Source organism: Paramormyrops kingsleyae, chromosome 2 (genome assembly GCF_048594095.1).
Source record: "Paramormyrops kingsleyae isolate MSU_618 chromosome 2, PKINGS_0.4, whole genome shotgun sequence".
Classification (NCBI taxonomy): domain Eukaryota; kingdom Metazoa; phylum Chordata; class Actinopteri; order Osteoglossiformes; family Mormyridae; genus Paramormyrops; species Paramormyrops kingsleyae.
In genome coordinates, this window is record NC_132798.1 from 8,416,118 (window position 1) to 8,438,707 (window position 22,590).

The 22,590-nt window shown below is 43.8% G+C and overlaps 1 protein-coding gene across 1 annotated transcript; it reads left to right on the forward strand.

Annotated features, from left to right (window-relative positions):
- The first annotated feature begins 5,748 nt into the window (after window positions 1-5,748).
- On the forward strand, window positions 5,749-21,721 carry LOC111838645 (semaphorin-4D-like). The gene is made up of 16 exons (XM_072704837.1): window positions 5,749-6,101; window positions 8,769-8,909; window positions 13,354-13,490; window positions 14,409-14,554; window positions 14,634-14,696; window positions 14,944-15,042; window positions 15,176-15,269; window positions 15,713-15,829; window positions 17,534-17,685; window positions 18,180-18,355; window positions 18,437-18,593; window positions 18,713-18,935; window positions 19,060-19,175; window positions 19,521-19,693; window positions 19,812-19,858; window positions 19,941-21,721. Coding segments are annotated over exons 1-16 (2,697 nt in total). The 5' UTR covers window positions 5,749-6,099; the 3' UTR covers window positions 20,795-21,721.
- Window positions 21,722-22,590: the final 869 nt, after the last annotated feature.

The following is a 22,590-nucleotide window of genomic DNA, read 5'->3' on the forward strand; positions in this document are numbered from 1 at the left end:
AGATTATCACCGACTACATGTTAGTTGGTTGCACAAGAAAAACAAAAATGAGACGCCATTCATTTAAAGATAATTTAATGAAGTATATTATGAATGTTACACTATAGAACAGATAAAACTCTGCAAGAAAGAATGTAAAACTATGTGGCTATCCCTCTTAATATGGGAAAAAATAATGTATTTTATGAGATGTCTAAAGTAAAGCATACCCTCTTAAGAATACGGTAGAGCAAACGTTATGTTGCTCAATATCTGCTATATATCCAGCAAAACTCAGGATTTTCACGTAAACAAGAACACGGCCAACCTGGAGCCAGAGAGTCAGGTAACACTGATTTATGCGCTCAGCACTTTAATATTTAACAAGTTCACAAATTATTTTCAGCTCTGCTCTCTGCGCGTAAGAGTTCGCTGAGGTAGTTACGTCACATTTGGAAGTTGTGGGAGCGGCTGAATATCCACTTAGGAAAGGTCAGGTAATTATGCCGTGTGGGTCGCGAATTCAATTTCCGGTCGGTGCCACACCTATTACACAGATAAAAATACAATGATGTTTATTTCCACGGCTACAGTTACAATACACACCTTTTGTCATATACCTGCACCTGCTGCGGGTATCTTGGCCCCTAGGATTGCAAGTACGCCTCAAAGACTTGTTACGAAAGCGATTTGGAATTGAAACTAATAATTGTGAATTTTGTGATAGTACAGAAACCGCTTTCGATTAATTTTTCTAACGCAATTATGAAGCTTCGTGGCTTGATGGACATGACTGGCTTTACCCAAAGATCTTTAAAATTTTAAAACGTTTCCCAAAAGGACATTGCTTGTAGCCTTGTCATAGACAATAACAAAGATGACATTCTGATGAATAATATCTTTATTTCTGGAAAAATTTATTTTCCCAAATCCCAATATTTGAAAGTAAAAGCTAAGTGTAGTGTGTTTCTTGATGAGTTTTTTTCCTACACAAAAGCCCTTGATAAAAAAGTGCTTACAGAAGTGCTTTGAAACTGTTTAGTATAACAGAAGATTACAATTTACAAAGGAATCCCTAGCGCCTTAATATTATTTCTGCGGTGTCTGTTTTGAGTTGTCTTCTGTTTTTTTTTTCTCGGTATGCACCTGATCCTTGTAATTTGTGAAGCAATATCAAAGTCATATTGTTGTACATGGGAAATTGTTCCATAAAAAAAAACAAAGTAGGGTTTAAATCTGACGGCCACCTAGGCAAGAAGTTTATACGTAAACACAAAGGCGTTAATTTATAGGCTCTTTCTCTGCCGGAATTCAGTAAGACGCCCATCCTACTCCAACAGCTTTTCGTCTCAGGTGGCCTTGACTACTGCGTGACCTCGGCTAGTCCATCGCGCACACTCATCTGCCATGGGGCACACTCCTCACATATACAAACCTTATATTACCAATATCTAACTGGTTTCTGCTAAGTAAGATTAAGCCAAAACACGAGGAAACGATTCACCCAACTTTTTTTTTTTTTTTTCATTTTCTCTGTCGCCCAAACCAATTCGCAAATTCAAATGTAGGGTAGAATAAAACGTGAGCGCTGATAGGTGCACGTGTCGTGAGGGGGCGTGTCCTTCCGACTCACGGGGCACAATCAGACGACAGCAGTTGGTAGGGGTAAAGGGCAAGGTACTATTTATTATGGACTAGTTAATGATCTATTTAAATATGACAACAATAGCAATTGTTTAAAAATAATTATTAACATGTAAAACTGTATATTTTAAAAAGTAAATCCCATTACGCAAGCTGGATAATACTATTTTTAAACTAAGCTGGCTCTAATACTGAAGGCAGTATTTTGTGCATTAAATTAGGGCTGCACTTCTGCAGGTTGGTAGATGTCTAGCAAACAGGAATGAGCAGCCCAGTTGTAGAACCTTATGGGACAAATTAGCCAACGTGCATTTCTTTGCACTACAGTAGGAAACCTGCACAACAAAGGAACAACATGCACACTCCACATAGGTGGGATTCCATGTCTAGAAGTGTAAGGTAACAGTGCTATCCAGGGGGTGATGTGCTATCACCACATCACCCAATAAATTATGGTTCCTGTTTTTCTCGTCCAGTAAGAGCTTGGTATGGTCAAAGGAGTCAGTCTGATGTTTGCAATGATATGTGAGGATTTAGAGACTTAAGTATGTTTTATGGCTTTTAAATTTTTTTTGCATATACACTTTGTGTTGTTCCTACCTATCTTCCCCTGAAAACAGAAACCCTGATAAATCTTGCAGGCCCAATCCACAAGCTCTGGTTCTGTTATCAGTTGTAAGCAAGTGGTAGAAATTTGCACATAATTACAGCATTAAAATGCTTGAAAATGTGAAGACAACAAAATATCAGCTGAAATGCCAGAAGGAACAGGAAGCCCTAAATGCATCATCTGACTTCTGAAAGAATACCACCCACGACATTTTTGTTGAATATGCATACTTAACTGCCTACAGTGTTGGCTAATTTTGACAAAAAGAGAGATTACTAAACAAACCTGAAAAACCTTGAGATGCTGGCTGGGCTTGTCCTGACAGTGACCTGAAAATGAACTGTGTAAATTTTCCTTTGAAGCCTTAATTTTACGGTTTAAAAAAAGATTTTAAAAAGCTATGTGCTAATGCAAGCTGAGCACTTTTGAATATAGTAAATAAGTCTGAAACTAGTTTTGATCTTTAATGGGGGAGCGCACTGGCTGATGAATATCTGCAGCAGAATTAGTGCTTAGTTTCTCAGCAGCCTTGAAATAGTTTTATATTCCAACGTGGCGTTCTATTATAAGGCTTTAATGCGCCTCCCTGGCAGGCCAACACAAAAATGGTGAGGCCAAGATCTTAAAGTGTGGCTCCTCAGATTACCAGGCCACGCCCTTTCGATATAAGGTGCCACATATATACGGTGACATACCTGTGGTCTCCCTATGCCACCACCACGCCCATAGAGAAGCTCTGCATAGGATAGCCCATGGATAGAAACCAAATCTGAAGGCAAAGGAATCTTAAGTGCCAAGCATTTAGATAACGACCCCTCAGTGGGGCTAAAATACTTAGAGGCAGGTGGGTGGCATATAATTATTCTCTTAGCTGCTATAGACCATTATGTGAACCAAAGTGGTTCTGATTTTACCTTCGTAGTACATTGTTATTTATTTAAAAAACGCTTTGGTTCATATAACTGAGAAGTGCATTGGTTTCATTTTTGCGTGTCTTTCTGGTGCTAAAAGTGTCTAGTCAGGACATGAAAAGAGGACACTGCCTCTCTGTGATGCTGTATAAAGGTGAAAGATACATCCGTTGTCTGAAAAAAATATAAGGTAACTGCACTGTTTGTGTGACTCATCCACCATATTGACCTTAACTTTGTTATATTTTCAGCAGCAGGCGAATTTTAAAACACAATGCTCCATGCATCTTCTGTAAGCACTTATCCCGTACAGGATTGTGGTGCATCTGGAACCTTCTCCACACAGGCCACGAAGCAGAGGCAGACTCCACTGTTGAAGGTCACCCAAAATCACTCGCTACGGAAATGAAATTGAGACGCATATTGGCATAACTGCATGTTTTTGGACTGCAGCAGGAAAATGTATGAAGACCTGCACACAGATCCGAGGGAAGGGATCCAGTTACCGATCCTGGAGGTGTGAGGGTACAGGTCTCCCCACTGGGCCACAATGCCGGCTTTTCTGTGGTTTTTTTTGTATTATTCAAAGGAGCCCTACAAGAGTATCACTGTTTCAATCGCAGTGATACAACAATGTAGCAGTAAAAGAAAAATAAAGTGACAAAAATTCTTTCACTTCAGTATATTTACAAATTAACAGCTTAGAGAAGTTGCCTGTTTTATTTGCATATTTACATAGTTAGAGGAGAACTGAATAATATTATTTAGACAGAGTCTAGAAATTTTATTAATCCTGAATGAAAGTTTTGGTTTCGGGAAGCAGTGGTTTCACTGGCAGCTTATAGTGTTCTGTCTGTGGTTTCGCTTCTTGCCCCTGGTCTTTTAAAATGCCCAGAGTCAGTTTGTGCTCCATAATGGACTGGAACCTCCCCTGTTGTCTTGGGTCTCCTGGGATGGGCTCTAGTGTCACCATGAACCTGAACTGGGTAAGCGGTTATGAAATATGGATGGTTCTGGTCCATGCAAAAAAAAGAAAAAGTGGTGTTCAGGCAATAATATTTTTCTTGAAAGACTCAGCTTTGTTTGGTCCATTTATAAGAAAACAAAGCCGGCTTTGTTCCCGTGTTTGAGGTCTTGCACTGTTTTCATTATCGCTCTGATCGTGATAGATTAAGCATAACAATATTTGCAATTGTCCTTGAAAGATGAATAACTGAGCTACATAATAATTCCATCCACTCATCTATATAGCCACTTATCCAGTGTAAGTTCTTACTAAGCTTGGAGTCTATCCCAGAAAGCGTGAAATGACACCCACCCATAACCACAGCTCAGACAGCCACCGAGCCGAACGCAAATATAAACATTTTCAATCTAACTGTTATTTGCCTATAATATTATTGATTTGGCGGCAGCTGTAATTTGTTGTATATTTTGCTATTATATTTTCTTGGGCTTTACTTAATCGGTTTTCCGCATACTACATAATAAATTAGATGAGAAAATACACGGAGAAGATCATTAAAAATTTAAAAAAGCTCATAAAAAAATAAACATCCAGGTTTTACTTTTTAAGTGACGTCCGTTTCGTCTCGTCCGGTGCCAGAATCTGATAAATTCTAATAAATTCGATGAACTTGGGAATTGGATGAATAGCCTACCACCGTTTAGAAAAATAATATACTAACGCGAAACGGACTCATTTATATTTTTATGTATATAACAAATTTTTTTACATTTTATTAGATCTACTAGTTCAACGCAGACAGCAGTCACCATGATATACTAAAGTGACTCGTCCATTCAGTTGTCTCACAATAAGGATTACCGTTTGAGCCGTATTGTAATTTATTTGGAAATACACAAAATGAAAAGTAACGGGATAAAACAAGAAATAAAAATGTGCGCAGTTGGCATATGGGTGCCCAGCCCCCAGGTGTGCCGCTATAGATAATCCCAGGAGAGAATGGCGCTTTCTTTACACTCATCTTTCCCCTCCCCTCGTCTGTCGTCTCTGTTCAGATATTACAGGCAGATGCGATTAAAGGGGGGAGAGAGAACCAGACCGGAGCCGCCATGCTGGGAAGGACAAACTTGAGTGCTGTCTGTGCCATCGCTTAACTTCTGGTATATTCGCCTTTTAACAAAGGTAAGGCTTTTTCCAACCTCCTTCTCGGCCAGTTTCTGAGTATAGCCGCGCATTACACGCACTTTATGGGTAAAGCTAGTTTACTGGTTAACAAACGAGTTAAGAGATACTGCTAAGATGAAGCCAAGCCGCACGTTTCGTCTTGTGATCAATCCGAAGACTTCAAAGCTGCGTCGTCGGGTTTTGCAGTAATAATAAAGTATTTAACTAGAGCCCGATCGCCAGTAAATTTCAGTTTCGCCTTTCATCCCTGGGCTTGTAATTCTGCGCTACGCAGAAAAGCGAGACGCATGAGCAGCATTTGGCTGCAGGCTGCGCCGCTTTTCCCCTGAGGAGGTTATAAAGTTAACACCTCCGGGAAAACACCGTATAACTGGGTGAATGAGGATGGTTACACTTCAGAAGTCGACAAACCATGCATTGAATAAGTATGAGGCAGGTAGTGTTTGCATGTTTATGTGGGCTGTATATTTAAAAAGCCTTTAAGCAGCTGATTATTTTAATAAACTGTATTTAATGCGCTGCAGCGGACGTGCGTTTGGTGTCCGCGCGCGCTGATCATTACTGTCGGCGCCCCGTTATTTTTATACGTTTTATTTATGTTTCTCAAACTTCGTAAAAGCTGACAAGCTTACGTGTTACGTGCTGTTATGTTGTGGGCATTGTGGATGTTGTTTTCCGCATTTGGTATTACAGAGGTGATCTGAGGCAAAAAAACTTTATATTTTCGTTGTAAGTCTAGTGGGATCTTTCTTCTGCATCGACAAACAAGATTTACTCCAAGTTTCCGATTTCACTACCTGGTAATGTAAGAAAGATATCTTTAGATACGTAATTAAAATGTTATAGCATTGGTAGTTTCAGATTTTTTTTTCCTTTTGAAATTTAAAGCCAAACAGTACATGAACCTGTGTATTCAGGGAATGTGGCATTTATTCGAGTTTAAAAACTGAACAATGATTATTCAGATAAAACCCTGCTTAGAAACTGACTTCAGTTGCAGTTCTGTTATAGGTGTTTGTCCATTTGTCCTTGTGCAAGTGCGTTAAGCCGGTTTGTGCCGTAAAATCGGCGGCGCTCCCCGAGGCTTTTCTAAAATAATTTATACGCTTGTCACATTAGATAATCGTTGTCCGTTGGGTCATGTTTCAGCCTTAGACAGCTGAATCATTTCGCCTGGCCCTGAGGCACGCTGTCTCCTTTCTTTCCATTAGCGTTTTTGACTGTTGTCAAAATCCTGCTACCACCATACCAGTTAATGTGTACAGTGTCGGTAAGGACATTGACCCGCATGTCCCGTTGCTCTGGATGACTGCAGATGGCTGCCAACAGTTTTGATGTTGCCTGTGTGTTTGAATGAAGTGTGTCATAATGGCTTTTACTGCATTTGATGCCCAGTGATGCTTCCAAGGGTCTCCTCCTGGAGTGAGGGTTCTCCTGTGCTCCTGCTGTGCTCCTCCTGCCAGAGCTTCAGCAGAAGGACAAGCGCCTGTGACAAATGGGTGTCCTTGGCTAAGTGTGCGCTGGATTAGTGTGATGCCAAAAATATGACCGGCTGTCCACAGAATGACATTCACAGAACCCTGCGGGGATCCACAGAGCTCACCTTTAACGACTGACCATTAGTCTCTGGGGAGTATTTGGCACTTAATTGGACAAAGTTTCAAAAGAAGGGAATAGTAAATATGATGCTGCAATGTCTGAATTCAGGAAGTGTTCATGACTCTAGTGTTTATGAGGAAACCTTTTGTAACTGATTCTAGTGGAGCTGCCAGTCATAAGTCGGTGTACATTTTCCTAGAACATTCTGTCATTAACATTTTCCACCTTGGCCTCTTTTTGGCTTAAACTGCATTGACATATTCAGGTGTAGGAATTGTAAGCGTTCATATTTGTAATGCTTGAACTTTTCTTGAATATATTGCTTTAGATACATTGTAAATACAGTGGTATTTAAACTTATTAACATGGCTGATTCACAATGATATTGTGTATTACAGCTTTTGTATTAAGTGACCATGAATGGTTACTTGGGATGTATAAGCAACATATTAGCAAGTTGCTAGTAAAAGGACGTTCGAAAATATTGCTACATTGCTTATACAGATTTGGTGGTTCAGGGGGCTGTTGTGATACGTTTATCGACGTACTGAATTCCGCAGTTGATGAAATTGACAGTGCAGTTGTGCAAGACGTACAAAGAGTTGGGTTACACTGGTTAACATTATAGCCCAAGTGTCTGGTTTATGTGATGCTTGATAGTTTGTGGGATGTATTATCTGTCAACCTTCCTATATATGGTGCCTGATGGATGATATATTGGTATGTGTACGTGCTTGGAGCATTCTTCACGTAACAAAATGTGTCCTCGACCTCTTTACGTCTTCCAGTTTCAGCTTTTGATTTTATCTGTTGTGTAATGTAAAGAGAGAAGAATGAGACCTCAATTTCCATCAGTATGACCAAGAATAACAGCTCGTGACAAGCGTGTTGAAGCCTTTAATGGCTGAGTAGGAACACGTATTAACTGCATGAAAATAGTTTTTTTCAGTGTGGAAATACTGGGTCAGCATTAGAGGCCAGTATCATCAGACTCTGTCTCTTGTAGTTCTGACTCGTCATTTGAGTTGTTCTGCCTCAGGCCAAATCAGTAGTAAACCAATGTACGTTCACATTGCAATACTTTGTGAATCTGTAATTATTGTACATTCTGGATGTCTGTTCAGGCTTTGAGGAAGATGTGTGAATGATTTGTATTTAGTCTTCATCCTTTTATGGTAGGTTTAATGTAATTATTCCTGATTTAGGTTCAAGCCAGATTAACAAAAATTAAAACCGTATTGAGGCATGTTTTAATGAAGAACATGTGACCGGATAAAACCAAGTGAGGAGAATATCAGATGTGTCTGTAAACTGTGGTACTGATCTGCAGTTTGTCAATTATGTGGGTGTCCAAATATGGCTACTGTGGGTAATGAATCCAAATACCAGATTTATGCCACCTGCCAATTTTAGGACATAAACACATCTTCATGTGACGGGTCAACAACGTGGAATCAGTAATTTTAAAAACTCTCTCTCTCTCTAATTCACAAAAATTCTAAGTCTAATTCACAAAACATTTGTCATCATTTCTTTACAGATTTTTGAGTACTGTCTCATGAAATATTTTTCAGGTGCATGTTATGCTCTTTCAAAATCTGCTGTAGCACCTGAAATGCATCTGGGCCACACGCATGTTCTTCTTGAGTGTAGCTCTATCGTATTCTGGAAATCGGTTCTTATTAGCTTGGGGCCCGTGTGTGTAGCATCATCGCCACCCCTGGTCTGAGTCGACAGACTGCACCCTTGATCCTGGTCCACATGTTCATTAGTCACCGTGTGGTGACTGTGGTCCATGCTAGTTTTTTAGTGGTGCCTTGTGACCTGAGAGAATTAGTAGTGTGTTGGTTTTTTCTTTCCTTTTTTCCTCTAGGCACACAGTGGGGCTTCCTTGTGCCGGGCCACGCCCCCTCCGTCGTCTTTCCTCCTTGCGAGCATCTGAAGGAGAGAGCTCTGCCTGTTTCTCGGCTGACTGGATTCCTCGTTGCCTGGGTGCAAGCGCTGGGAGCTCAGGGTCAGTGCATGTAATTGTTCTCCGTCTTCTCCTCTCCCTCCTCCGTCTTCTCCGTCTCGACACCGACTGGCTGTAATTTGCTGAGACGAACATGCTGGTAACCAGTGCCAGTTAGTGAGTGATGTCCGCTTGTACCTTTTCGATATTGGTGAGCTTCCCCCAGTGCAGCCGTAGCACCTCAGTCGGCGGTTTCGAACACCAGCAGACCCGCTAAAACGTAAATGCCTGCGAATTGGTGTAGCGGTGCAGTGGCGCTTTGTAAGGCTGCTGTCTTTGATTACCAGCTGTTTCTACAATGTCTTTGTGCAATGTCCCCTTGGTTCTTTGCACAGCTAATTCATATTTAATGTGTTGCTTTTGTGGTCCTGCTTTGCTAAGAGCTGCGGGACTCACATTTGAACATACACACGCTTCCAGTGTTTTGGCTCCAAGTTGTTCTGTCGTTGTGACGTTAACGTTCTCCTACCATGGAAACGTCTACCCTAAATGGGTTTGGAATTCTGCCCACTGTCCATTTCTGGCACTTATTTACTTTTTGGTCAAGTAGATGTGAAGAAAGAAATTATGTTTCTTTCCTAACTGGGAAAGATCCCAGTACCACGATTAGTGGCATCAGATAAGACTGGGTTTTCTGTGAGGCAGAGACGCATTGTTTTTGCCATGAGTTATTTCATACATACTTGTTTTTTTAATGAGGGTTGGAATTTGTACTTTACTCAGCTTATTGTTGTACAAGTGCACAGCAGTCAAATCTGATTCTTCACCATACTCCCTTACCATTTACTTCTTGACAGCCCTATAATTTGGGTTGAAATTTGGGTTATAACTTTGCACTGGGTCAACAGAGGCTTTTCTAGTACAGGGTTGTGGTGAACCTGCAGCCTACCTCAGGAAGCACATGGTACCAGGCGGGGGGGGGGGGGCTTCCTGGATAGGATGCCAATTTTTTTATTTTTTATTTTTTTTTTGCAAGCCATACTTGTGCACACACCTAAACTCTGTCTTTGGCCGGGAGAGGTCACTGGTTAAATAAGGTTGTAACAGTTTGGCGTTGTCTAGTATTATGATCTATATAAATGTTTTAGTGTGTTTCGGATGGGTAGCATATTAACTAGACGCGTTTCATTGTTATTGTACAATCGTCTGTTTTCCCTGTTTTGAATATAGCATATTTTTGCATGTTTAAGCGTGACACTTCTGGTACGTTGAATCATTTACGGAAGCAGTCACTAACACTTCTAGCTTTAGAGAAGCGTTTCGTATCAGACGGAACCAGAACATCCTGCCGCCATGTCACGTGTGCGTGTTTAGTGTGCAAGGGGTATATCCTGTTTGCACATGGGGTTATAGACTGATAGTGTGGTGCACACGTGTTTAAAAAAAAAAAGAAAAAAAAAGTGAGCCACAGGCGTCCGTACATTTAGGCCCCAAAAGAATCTGTCATCTATATCCAGCACATTCATGGATGGGAATCCACCGAAATGCTTTTGGTTGTGATATTGTTATGTCTCTACACGTCTGAATTAATAACTCCTTTTCCAGCATTCTGCTGTCTCATTGCTCCCTTGGTGCCCAGAAACAAGTCTTTTCATGTACCCTCACTGCAGCATTCACTGCAGCACTCACTGCAGCATTAGATTCTTCTGTCAAACTCATGGTCCCCCAAGAACTACAATGCAGAAATTGTTTTTTATTATCCCTCTTTTGACTGCACTCACTTTTTAATACTTTTAAAAATATAAATCTGTGTCTCTGAGTATTGTCTACACAAGCTTTGTCATAAGCATTTCAATGTATGGCTCAATCTGTTCATTATGCACGTGAGAAAGTCTTTGATGTTTGGATTTTTTACAGTGGAGGCGCAAAGCATGCTGTGTGCACCTGCTTCTTCTACAATGTTCTGGTGTGGCTTTTGGGAGCATTTGCTCCCCTCGTTAGGGTCAGAGGTTTCAGGGAGCAGTGCCTGACGTGACCCGACTGCCTCGTCGTGTCCCTCAGTGCAAACCCCATCCCACCCCCTGCCAGATGTTTTTAGTTACACCAGAGTCACCAGAAACCACAGTGAAATTGGCTACAGCAAGATGTACTTGAGCTGTTTGTGTCTCCATTGCTCTGCTGTATTTTCCAAAGCAGTTTTGATAAGATCCTTTGCAAACTATCCTGTTTCAAAAAACCCTTTGCTGTAGGGTTGTGTTAACACAGCCTATGTCTGTGGTGTTGCTGTCCAGTTCTCAGTGACTTGGTTTTAAATGATCACTTTCGGATTGATTCTTTGTAGCCTTGCTGCTTTTAGCATCCCTGTGATGAGCAACCGCCGTGCTGTAAGATGCGGGTTAGAAGCTTCCTGTCTTTCCTGTTGCTCGCTTGTGTTCTAGGCTAAATCCTTAGATACTTTAATCCTGTTTTTATCTGAAGTCGTAATTTCCCAGAATATTCAAAGGCAGTTTCAGTTCATCCCTCTTTGCTGCTCTTTCTCATAGCGTCTGGTGTTTCTTCGCCGCGGTGAAGATCGCAAGCTGCTCACTTCTCGTTTGGTTTTGTCTCGGTGTATCTGCAGCTGCCGGCCAGTGGCGCAGCTCTGAGTCCTTGCTGACCTCTTATAGGTTCCGTGACCTCCAGGTGACACTCGCTGACGTTTCTCGGCTTTTTGCAGAAGGCGGCTCTGTGATGAAAATTGGGGCTGGCAGAGCGGGTTTATTTTATGCAGCTCGTGGAGCTCCATTTCCGCACTGTCCGCACTGGATCTGAACTGCAGAGAGCATCAAAATGTTCCACATATTTCAGCCATTCCATCATTAGGCTGGAACCCGGCACTGTCCCTCGCAGGGGCAGAACTGCCACTGCATTGCCCTATGTGTTAAACATTCTTAAGCTGGAACACTTGGACGTGTTTCTAGAATTGTGCCCCGTTGCCAAGTGACAATCCGGTGCTTTGTCTCATAGCGCTGTTTGTCTGAGGCAGTTTGACACAGATGCCCGATGGCTTGGTGTGCTCCATCTGGCTCTGTGGCCAGGCCCAGCACGATACCCCCCCCACAACGGTGAGGACTCCACCTCTGCCAGGACGACCGTCCCCCCCCCGTGGTTCTGGTTTGGCAGCGAGGCATCCAAATATCTCAGATGTTTAGTCGATCTAGCTTAACAAATCCATATGTTGCTGGGCTTCTGCCTGCCTGCTCCTTCCTTGCTTTGTCGACGGGTCGTTCAGTCGGTGATGTCACTGTACTGGGAAGCAGGTGCGTTCTGGAGAAGATCCCACGTGTGGGGACCTTTATCCTCTCCAGTTGTTGGAGTATGAATGGTGACGAGCCCACTGACTTGCTGAATCCGTCTGGTCACCTGTGTGTCAATTGCTGCCACCCACCTCCCCCCCCCCCCCGCCGCCTCCCGTTAAGGGCCTTGAAGTGCTCGGAGGAAACCCTGCAGGGGGCGTGGCCTGCGGGAGACGATGTAGCCGACAAGGCATGTAATCGTTCATTGAGTAAACACAATAATGGGCTTGCCTGTGTCCTGCTGTCTTTACATGGCAGTCAGCGATGGATGCGATTCACGCCTGTCCGCTTTCCGAAGATCAGACAATTAGGGAGCTTCGGTTCGGATTATGCTGGGGCACAGACGTGAGACTGTTAATACGATGGGGCGGGGCTGTTTCGTGGCGTTTGGAGATGCCAGACAATTATGAAGAGCCTTGTGTTCAGCTGCCAGAGCTCGATGAACATCAGCGTTGTCCTCGTGTGCTGGATTGTGGTGGATGGGATGTGGCAGAAGGTGACATTCTAGGAGAGATTTTCATGTCTGTCTGTCTGTTTCCACACCCATATCACCATCTTTCTTTCATTAGAAAGTAGTTCATTAAAGGGAATGCCCCCCCCCCCCCCAAAAAATAAAATAAAAATAAAATTAGCTCATTTAGGGTGGGGAAGGGGGGAATGGTCTGATATGGAAGCTGATGAAAGGACACCCTGTGTGGAAGTGTTCTGAGATGGGAAAGAGTGTGACTGCCCCCCCCCATCTCCCCCCGATATTCCAAGTTACTGAAATGCTACAGTCTTCCCGCGCTCAAGGCCACTGGGTCACGAAGTTCTCAGTGCTTCCACTGTGACCCGAGTCCTTGGACTTGAGCCAGCGGTCTTGGGTATGTGTTGGGATTACATGGACGTGGTGGCCAGAGGGGGAATGAATTCATCTAGTGCGCGTGTAAGCATCTGACTGCCCTCATGAAGAGCTGTATGTTTGTTAGCCACCGAGAAGGTCGTCCACACAGGCTGGCTTCGTGTATCTAGCTTCCTGCTTGTGGTTTGCTCAGCTCTGGTTTTTCACAGCCTAAAATATTTAAATTGTGATGTGACCAGGGGAGATGTGGGCCTGTACCTTTCAATGAGGAAGTCTGTGCAGACACCGTCCTTTTGTTAACGCCTTGCTGTATCTTCGGTCTTGGTCAAAGGTCTCTTCTTCATACCCGAGACGCCAAGATGTTGCGGGTTGCCCTCTTGCTCTTTTTGAGCCTACCAGTGAACTCTACTTTTGGCGCAGCGGCACCAGGTCCCACCAGAACCCCTCGAACATCATGGAAACGAAAAGGTAAAGTCAGTTACCTTTTTTGGTCAAATTCGTCAGTTTTAATTAAAAGGTGAGGTTATGAATTGGATCAATTGAACAATGCCCTGCTGTACCTCTAAGTTTGCTGCATTTGTCAACCAATCCTTTAGTGATTCTGTTTGCGTGCTTATTTAAATATTGATCGTCTTATATTATGATCTGTATAAATGTTTTAGTGTGTTTTGGATGGGTAGCATATTAACTAGACGAGTTTCATTGTTATTGTACGATCTTCTGTTTTCCCTGTTTTAAATATAGCATATTTTTGCATGTTTTAGTGTAACACTTCTGGTATGTTGAATCATTTACGGAAGTTTTTTAGGTAAAATAAAAACAGTATTCTTCTCCCTGTTAAATTAACAGGGCTGCTAGCAGATTTTAGGACAACTAGGCATAAAACTCTAAAGGCTGCTAAGAGTTCCTTTTTACTCAAACCCTCATCTTGTTTGACATGACGTGTATTTCCATAACAGAGCTGAGTAATAATGGAATGATGTGACGCTTCAGGTTATGAGAAGTATCTTCATGGACTGGCAGTACAAAAGATTTTGTCAGAAAACGAAATCGATTCCTGTATTCACATATTGCAGCAGCTTGTGATAAACCAAGCATATTGTGCAATCTAGCATTTTTTTTAAATGTTTGCACCATATTTGTCAGGTTTACAAAAGGAGCTGTTTAATAAAGTGCATAATCTAGTTGGCAGCTGCTGTGAAAAAAAACATACAGATTTTTCTAAAAATCCAGCCATTTTTTCTCCCAGCCATTTACTGGCTTAGAAAATGTGTAAAGGGTTATGAAGTTTTAGCTTGGTCATTCGTGGCAGCTATGAATTGCTAAAGGTTTGTGAGATGGTCACTTGACCTTTACATCTTTGGTCACTTCTGCTCTGTTCATCAGACGTCAGCCTGTTGGAGTTCTCAGAACCTGGGACCTTCAACTACTCTACCTTGCTGCTCCAGGAAGACAAAGGAGTTTTGTATGTTGGAGCCAGGGAGGCCATCTTCGAGCTGAACTTGAGGAACGTCTCGGTCATGAACAGAAAGGTGCAGCATGCAGCCATAGATGCACAGGAGAACCCAAGAGAGGGCTGAGCTGTTAACCACTCTTTGCTTGGTCTTTCAGGCTGTGTGGAACGTGCCTGATAAAGAAATTGGCCTATGTGCTATCAAGGGGAAATCCAAAGAGGTATGGGGGGTATGTGGTGGGGATGGTGCTGTTGTTCATAGCATGATGACTTGAACTCAATCAAAATGATGTCCACTAGCCTTTCATACTGTCATACGTTATGGAGGTTTCACACCCATATCACCCCCCCCCCCACACACACACACACACACTCACACGCGTGCATGTAAAGCACTCGATTTGTGGTCTTTAAACTGGTGATCGGGAGACTCTGGTTCAGTGCTTGAGGTAGATGTTTGTGTTGCAGACAGACTGCCTTAACTACATCAGAGTCCTGGAAGTTCAGAGCGATGACCGTCTCTATGTCTGTGGGACGCATGCCTTTCAGCCGATGTGCGACTTCCTGGTTAGTGGTGCACCCTTGTTCAGCATAAAGCTAAAGGGGTATTAACTGTAGTGCCCCTCCTGGATCTTCAGGTTAAGCTTTTCGTTCCAAGCCCTGAATGGCATGTTAGCGGCTGTCCTCTCTCTGGTTTCAGTTTCTCGGTAATTTCACGCTGGAGGGAACTCAGGAGGATGGTAAAGGGAAATGTTCTTTTGACCCAGCTCAGAGTTTCACCACCGTCATGGTGGGTAAGTGGCCTCGTCATTCGCCTTTGGGGGGGGGGGGGGGTGTGTCTGTGCATGACTGCATTCGATGGCTTTTCATCCAGCCTTGTGCAGACCCCAGCCCCTTGGCAGCCAAATGTGTCACATTAGGTGGAGTGACGAGAGTGAGAGACTACGGTACTGATAGCTATCTCATGCTGTCCTGCTTTTAGTTGGATTTCCTTTGTTTTCTGGGCCTGGTTGTTTAACACAATCAGTAGCTGTAAGTTTTGCCGTTTCAATAGTTTAGGTAATATTAGGATCTTATGAAAATGTTCCTTGTAAGCCTGAATGCTGCCTGGTGGCCAGCAGTGGCTCGTGAATGTTCTGTTTGTAGATTGAGGAGCCAGGGCTTTGTACCACACTTGCAGCTTTCAGAGACGTAGTATCCTGAAATCCCATGAGGTGAACAAACATTTGTGTCCCAGATGGTAATCTGTACTCTGGAACTGCGTACAACTTCCTGGGAAGCGAGCCAATCATCTCCAGAAACCGACACCCACAAGGCACACTGAGGACGGAGTACTCCACCTCCTGGCTGAATGGTAAGAGGCCACCATCTCGTAGCATCCACCTTCATGGAGAGGCATTCGGCTGGATACTTTTTTGTTCTCTTTTCGTCTCTGTCATATTCACACACACATATATTGTGTGTGTGTGTGTGTGTGGATTTCACACCTATATATGTGTAGCCTTGTGGTCAGTCTGCACTGACTGTACATTCCATCTGTAAGAGCAGATTGTGAAGGTTTAATTAGCAGAGCAATATCACATGCAAACCACACAAAATAGGAGACGTATCACAACCTCAATTTAATAATAATCTGGGGATTTTTAGTTTTACGACTACATTCACAAAGTCTCATTGTGTTTGGTTAAGGTTGTCATAGTGGGATTAGCGTTTCCCCATAGAAATTAATGTGGAGTCCCCACAAAGATATGAATACATGGCCCCCCCAAATGTGTGTTTGTTTTAATACCGAGTTGCAGACCTCCCATGAGCCAGTACCTGGCCCTCCACCCCTTATGTCAAAATGACATTTTTTGTTTCTTTTTCTATTACACTCACTTTTTTTTTGTTAAACCTGTCAGAATTACAGTCTATTCACCAAGTACAAAAAAACACAAGGAATTAAATTCGGTGCAGGTGACTTCATGATGTAAACAAACATATTATCAAGCAGAAGTAAAGAACAAACAAAAAACAGAATATAAGTGAAATAATAGTGAGATAGTAAAAGAGAGATGTGTGCAGCAAATTAATAGATGTAGACATTAAATAAAGTGGGACAGTCAGATGTATGGTGTATAACAGGTTTGAGGTTTGTCCAAACGGGCTTATGAAGGCAATAAGAATGATGCTCACGCAGTGGCTGGTTATATATGAAGCGGCGTGCTTCTCATGGGGCCTTGTTTAGGAGCGCAGTGGCCTGGGGAAAGACGCTGTTCAGGTGCCTCTTGGTCCCTGTGGTCAGGACTCTCCTCTCTCCACTGAAAACTCCCTGATCCTTCCATCCTGCTCTTGTGGGCCCTGTTCCCAGAGTGACTGCTACTCTATTGTCATGTCAGACACTCTTACCAGTATCATTTTTACGGAACATTTCCTTACTGAGCTTTAACTTTGTTGCTGATGGGCCCTTTTAAGTCGCATAGTTTTATTTATCTGTGTCACTACTTATCCAAAAGTCGTAAGGAACCTGGAGCACATTTATTATTAAATATGTGACCGTCTTTTTAGTCCCGACCAACTTAGGAGTCAGTGTAACATCAGAGAACCTAAACACCAGCACAGGTCCAGCCACGAGCCTGAGCAGGTTGTACATTATGGAGAGTGTTATGCTCTGACCTGAGCATCTGAATTAATGAAAGCGAATCTTTATATATAAGGTGTTAAAAGTATGAACATCAATCTTTTAATATAGCTGGTCTGAGTACTCTGTATACCAGTGTTGTAGTGCCTTTGAATAAGGGGCTTAAATTTAATGGACCTCCTGGAATATCCAGATATAGGTACAGATTTCAGTCATCACTTGGTTAAATCTAAGTGACTGAAAATGTGCATTATATGTTGTTTGTTTTGTGTTGTAAAATGAGATGGATAAAACAGATTGCATTAGAATAAGAAAAAAAAAATTCCCAAGGATAAATCAGGGGTTTTGCACATTGCGTGTGACGCACACATACAGGTGAGAGAAGGGTTTGGGAAATTACTATTAAGTGATGTAACTTATTTTCTTTTCTTCCCGCAGAGCCCAGCTTTGTGTTTTCTGACGTGGTGAGAGAGAACAAGGGCAGCACCACTGGCGACGATGACAAGATCTACTTCTTCTTCACCGAGGTGTCCGTGGAGTATGACTTCCTCGGCAAACTGTTTATCCCCAGGATCGCCCGGGTGTGCAAGGTCAGCTTTCCACGGCGGGCCGAACCTGGGACTCGAATCCGGTCCTGTCCATCTGCACTGTGCTGTGGTGTGACTTCTCAGGTGTTGGTGACCCCAGGCAACCTGTGGCATAGTTAGGGCTGACCCAACCCTTTTCAGGGCCCTAAGCAAAATCTGATTAACCTAGTTGTCATTTGTCATTTCCCTTCCCATTCTGACCAGTTGATCAGATGGGTTGCCCCCCCTGGTGGCCGCAGGGCCCTAAGCAGCCACTTGGTTCACTTATGCCTTGGGCTGGCCATAGGGTTAGTGTATTTTCACACATGGTAGTTGATTTTCTTTAACACTTAGTGTTCTTTGATACATGTGAGTGTAAAACATTGGTAAACTGCTTACCTTGTAACTGGGTGGAAGGGTAGTGTCTCGCTTTCTGAGTATTTACCAGTAACCTCATCACAATAGATCTGTGTTGCCACCTGGTAATGAAGGCCGTGACACCTGTGATCCCCATCTAGGGTGACCTCGGTGGACAGAGGACCTTGCAGAAGAAGTGGACTTCCTTCCTGAAAGCCAAACTCTTGTGCCTGGTACCCAAGACCGGCTTCATCTTCAACACTGTCCGTGACGTGTTTATACTCAAGAGGGATGACTGGAGGGAATCTGTCATCTATGGAGTCTTCACCTCGCAGTGGTGAGCCATTGTTGCTCTCGGCGGGTGGTTATCGGAGGTCCTGTTGGAGCTTTGGGTTGACGGGGCGTCTTCCTGTCCTAGGGACAACGTGGAGTCGTCGGCCGTGTGCGCCTACAGCATGTCAGCGGTGCAGGAAGTGTTTTCCAAGGGCAAGTACATGCAGAAGACCACTGTACAGCAGTCCCACACCAAGTGGGTGAGATACAACAGCATCCTACCGACTCCTCGTCCCGGAGCGGTGAGACACTGTCGACAGTATGGAGAGTCTGTCTTGAGGAATATACATTGTGGTTGGGCAGGGGACCTGAATACAGGAAGGTCTGTGTGCTTAAAGGAAACCAATGGCTTTCTTCACAGTGCGTCAGCATCAGCGACCACCAGCAGGGCATAAACAGCTCTTTAGATTTGCCAGATAAGACGCTACAGTTTGTCAGAGATCACCCCCTGCTGGAGGACCCTGTTTTGCCCATTGGCAATAGCCCCAAGCTTATTGCCAAGGACGTCCACTATGTGCAGATTGCTGTTGAGCGAGTTCAGGCCCTGGATGGTCAGCAGTATGATGTCATGTTCATAGGGACTGGTGAGTTTGCGAATGGTAAAGGGAATGGGGGTATGTTTCAGAGATTCCTGATGTCAGTTGTAAGTTCACTAAAAGGCTTTTTACAAAGTTTTTGTTCTGTTTTTATTGAACGTTTCTCTGCTAGACAAAGGAATCCTGCGCAAATCTGTTGTTTTTGAGGATGAGGTCCATGTCATTGAAGAAATGCCACTCCTGTCCAAGTCTGAAACCATAAAGACTTTGGTCCTACCCTCAAATGGGGTAAGTAAAGTATTGGAGCTCAGGTTTAAAATGTGTTTATTAGGGGAACATTTTAATTTGCAGTAGCCAGTAAATTTAACCATGAGTAATGAAATGAATTCTCACTCTGTTTATGAAGGAGACTTTCCCTTAAGATGGTTGTACATCAGCCAATGACAAAGTAATCTGTATGAACCATACTCCCTCTTACTTCATAGACATTTTGCTACTTCTGTGTTCAGCCACTGTTCTTTCAACACAGAGGTCTGCGTTCCGCTTTCTCGTCAGTATGTGCTTTGGGCAGCGCTGTATCCCGACCATCCAAACCATCCCTGAGCATGGAGATGTGCTTCCCCTTTCCCTCAGGCCCGGTTCCTGTATGTGGGATCCGACAGCGGCGTGGTACAGGCCCCCACAGCCCTCTGTGAGAAGTACTCTACGTGTGAGGACTGCCTGCTGGCAAGGGACCCCTACTGTGCTTGGGACTCAGGAAAAGACAGCTGTGTCAGCTTTCACCAGGAGCCAAACCGGCCCCCGCAGTAAGTCCCGTCAAGAGCAGGCTTGACAACCTCCCCCTTGCAAGATAATCCTGTTTCAAACCCAAAGTGTAGAACATGTTCAATGCATGACTTCTTGCTCTCCATTTCTGTTCTGCAGGGATTTTATACAGAGCCTGAAAGGTGATGCAGATCAATGTCCGAAAGGTACTACTGAGCAAGCGTTATTAAAAAATAAAGGTGATTTGATGCAAGTCAACTAGACTGATGTTACTCTTCTATGGTTTAGGAACCAAGCTGAGCTGTCAAGCTTACGAGCAGATGCGGGTGCAGCCAGGAAGCACCTTCAAGCTGCCGTGTCAGTTGGGGTCCAACAAGGCAAAAGCCATGTGGAAGTTTAATGGGAAGACGCTTAACTCATCGCAGCTTCACCAGTACAGCGCGGCCGGCCTGGTCATTTACTCCATGGGTCCTGACCATCAGGGCTGTTATGAGTGCTGGGCGCTGGAAGAGATGGGGGACAGGAGCTTCAGCTGGCTGCTCCATGGCTTCCAGCTAGGATTGGACCTGCGGCCGCAGTCGACTATGGCGGGTCTGGATCGAGGCCTTGGACGTGCCATGGTTCCAAAGGAGAGCTCAGCTAGCCAGCCGCTTGGACCTAACGACTCCGTTTTGATCTTGGCCCCACCAATCCACCTGGCAACGGTGCCCCCGGTGGCAAATACCCCTCACGTTGAACCCGGCGAGGCATCAGCCAACTATTTGCAGTCAAATGGCAGCACTACTGTGCTGCTTTTCTTTACCCTGCTCTTCTGCTTCCTCTTCCTGGCTACGGTGAGTTACAACTGTTATATGCAATACCTGCCTGGTCCCTGCCTCAGCATGCGCGCCGCCCTGCTGGGCAGGAAGAAGTCTCCCCCGCAAGATTACCAGCCCTGCGAGACCGGTCTTGTAGGTTCTGTAGCCCAACAGAAGAGAGCCAACGGGGTGTCCAAGGATGTCCGGGACACAGGGTGTGAGAAGGGGCCGAGCGGTGCCCCCCCCTCCCACACGGCATGCACAAGCACCCCGACAGAGGAGCCATTCGATGCCGACTGTGAAAGGCAGCCCATTGAGTACGCCGATGCAGACATACCACCCTGAGGCTGCCTGCCCCCACCACCACCCCGACCCCAGTCATGTCCTGTGAATAATACCAGTCTGAGTCACTGGGTAATCCTGGGGTTGTGCAAAACTGTGCAGCCCATTTCCCAACATACCTTCTTTTTTTTTTTCCAAATTGGAAACACAGTTTATCAAATTGGTAAGTTAGCATGATGTTTTCCAAGTTTGGAGTATGTTACTCTCTCTACCACATTGGTTTTTTTTTTTTTTTTTTTTTTTGAGATGATGCTAAATGTGAGAATTTTCCTAGGCCTGCTGAAAGCCATGCCGCCTTTGTTGATCTCAGGGAAGGGGGCCTGGACCGTGCGCTGTGACCCACCCCAAAAATGACAGGGGCTGTTAGACTAAACGGCAATGCTGGAGCGCTGGGGGCACTTTGGGGGGAGCAGAATGGACCTGGTTCAGCTGTAAAGAGAATGCGTCTTGGAGGTTCGACTTTCCGAACAAACTCGTCCTTCCTGTGCAAAGGCATGTCAGACTAGTAAAGCCCAAACTGTGCTGGTCCTCCGAGGAGCAGAAAGGCGGCGTGACCTTGTGGAGCAGCACATTCAAACCAGTCCAGTAGGAGCATGTGGTTTGGTATTAAGATACTTTCCATGGAATTAAACTGGAGACCTGCTGTATCCTTGGCATTGCTCCCCTTTAGGGAATGGTAGGTGTGACTGCATTTCAAGGCTGGTTTTCTGCTTTCCTAAAGTTTGGCAACTTGACTGTCTTTGATCTTGCCTTAACTTTGCAAACTGAACACTTGCACTACTGAAGACCATTTTCCAGTGATTTGTTAGTCACCACATGCATAGCTTTTTCTGAAATTGTGGTAACACGAGTCATCTTTTGTACAGTTATAATGCATTCTCTATTGCAAAATTTCTCAATTTCAGAAATTAAAGAAACGTTTCACACAAATGCCTTGGTCTTCTTTCAAAGGAAATGGAAATCAGATCATTCTGAAGGTACTTTACTGCCAAGTTCATGGAAAGATTTGACTTCTTAATTTCTCCTAAACGCATCTCTGCCACCTGCTACTGTGAAACAATTTCTCCCCTCCCCTTTAACACAATGACTGACTTAACATGATTACAACTACAGCTTAATGTTCTGCTGGATTAAAACAAACATACTCCTCAGTGTCCCTGTTCAACAGTACCAAGTTCATTTGCAGTATATTCAACAATCAAACCTTTTAAACAATGTGTTTCTCCCAGTCTGCTAAATTTTCATAGTAAGGTAAATCTGTAATCAATAAGCCAAAGTCTAGTGACAATGTAGTATTATTGGGGGCTGGACTTGAATATAGAATATTTTAATTGCATTTACATTTAAGGCTTTTCACAAAGCAATCCCACGTCGTTTAGGTGTAGGGGCCACACAGATACCTGAAATTCAAGTACGCAAACATTTTAATTGTGTGTGAATAGAGACGGGAGGAATGACTCGAACTTGGAAGGATAAGATGCAATTAGAATGAGGATCTATGTGCCTTATACCACAGAAACCAAAATGAAATGCATGTTACTGCTGAATTACCATCAGTCAGTAATGTGAAACCTTTGAACTGAAAGACTTGCATTTGAAATTCACTCAGTTCAGAAAGCTTGTATGTTGGGGCCAGAGTGTGATCGAAGCTTTACACACATCTGCAGGACCTGAACTGGGTTCAGATCTGCAAATCTGGCACATTCTTCTGTTTTGAATGTGTCACAAAATCCTACATTTTCCCCTCTCACCTGTTTATCATACTGCTACTTCCAAACACAGTGGCGTCTGAATTTTAC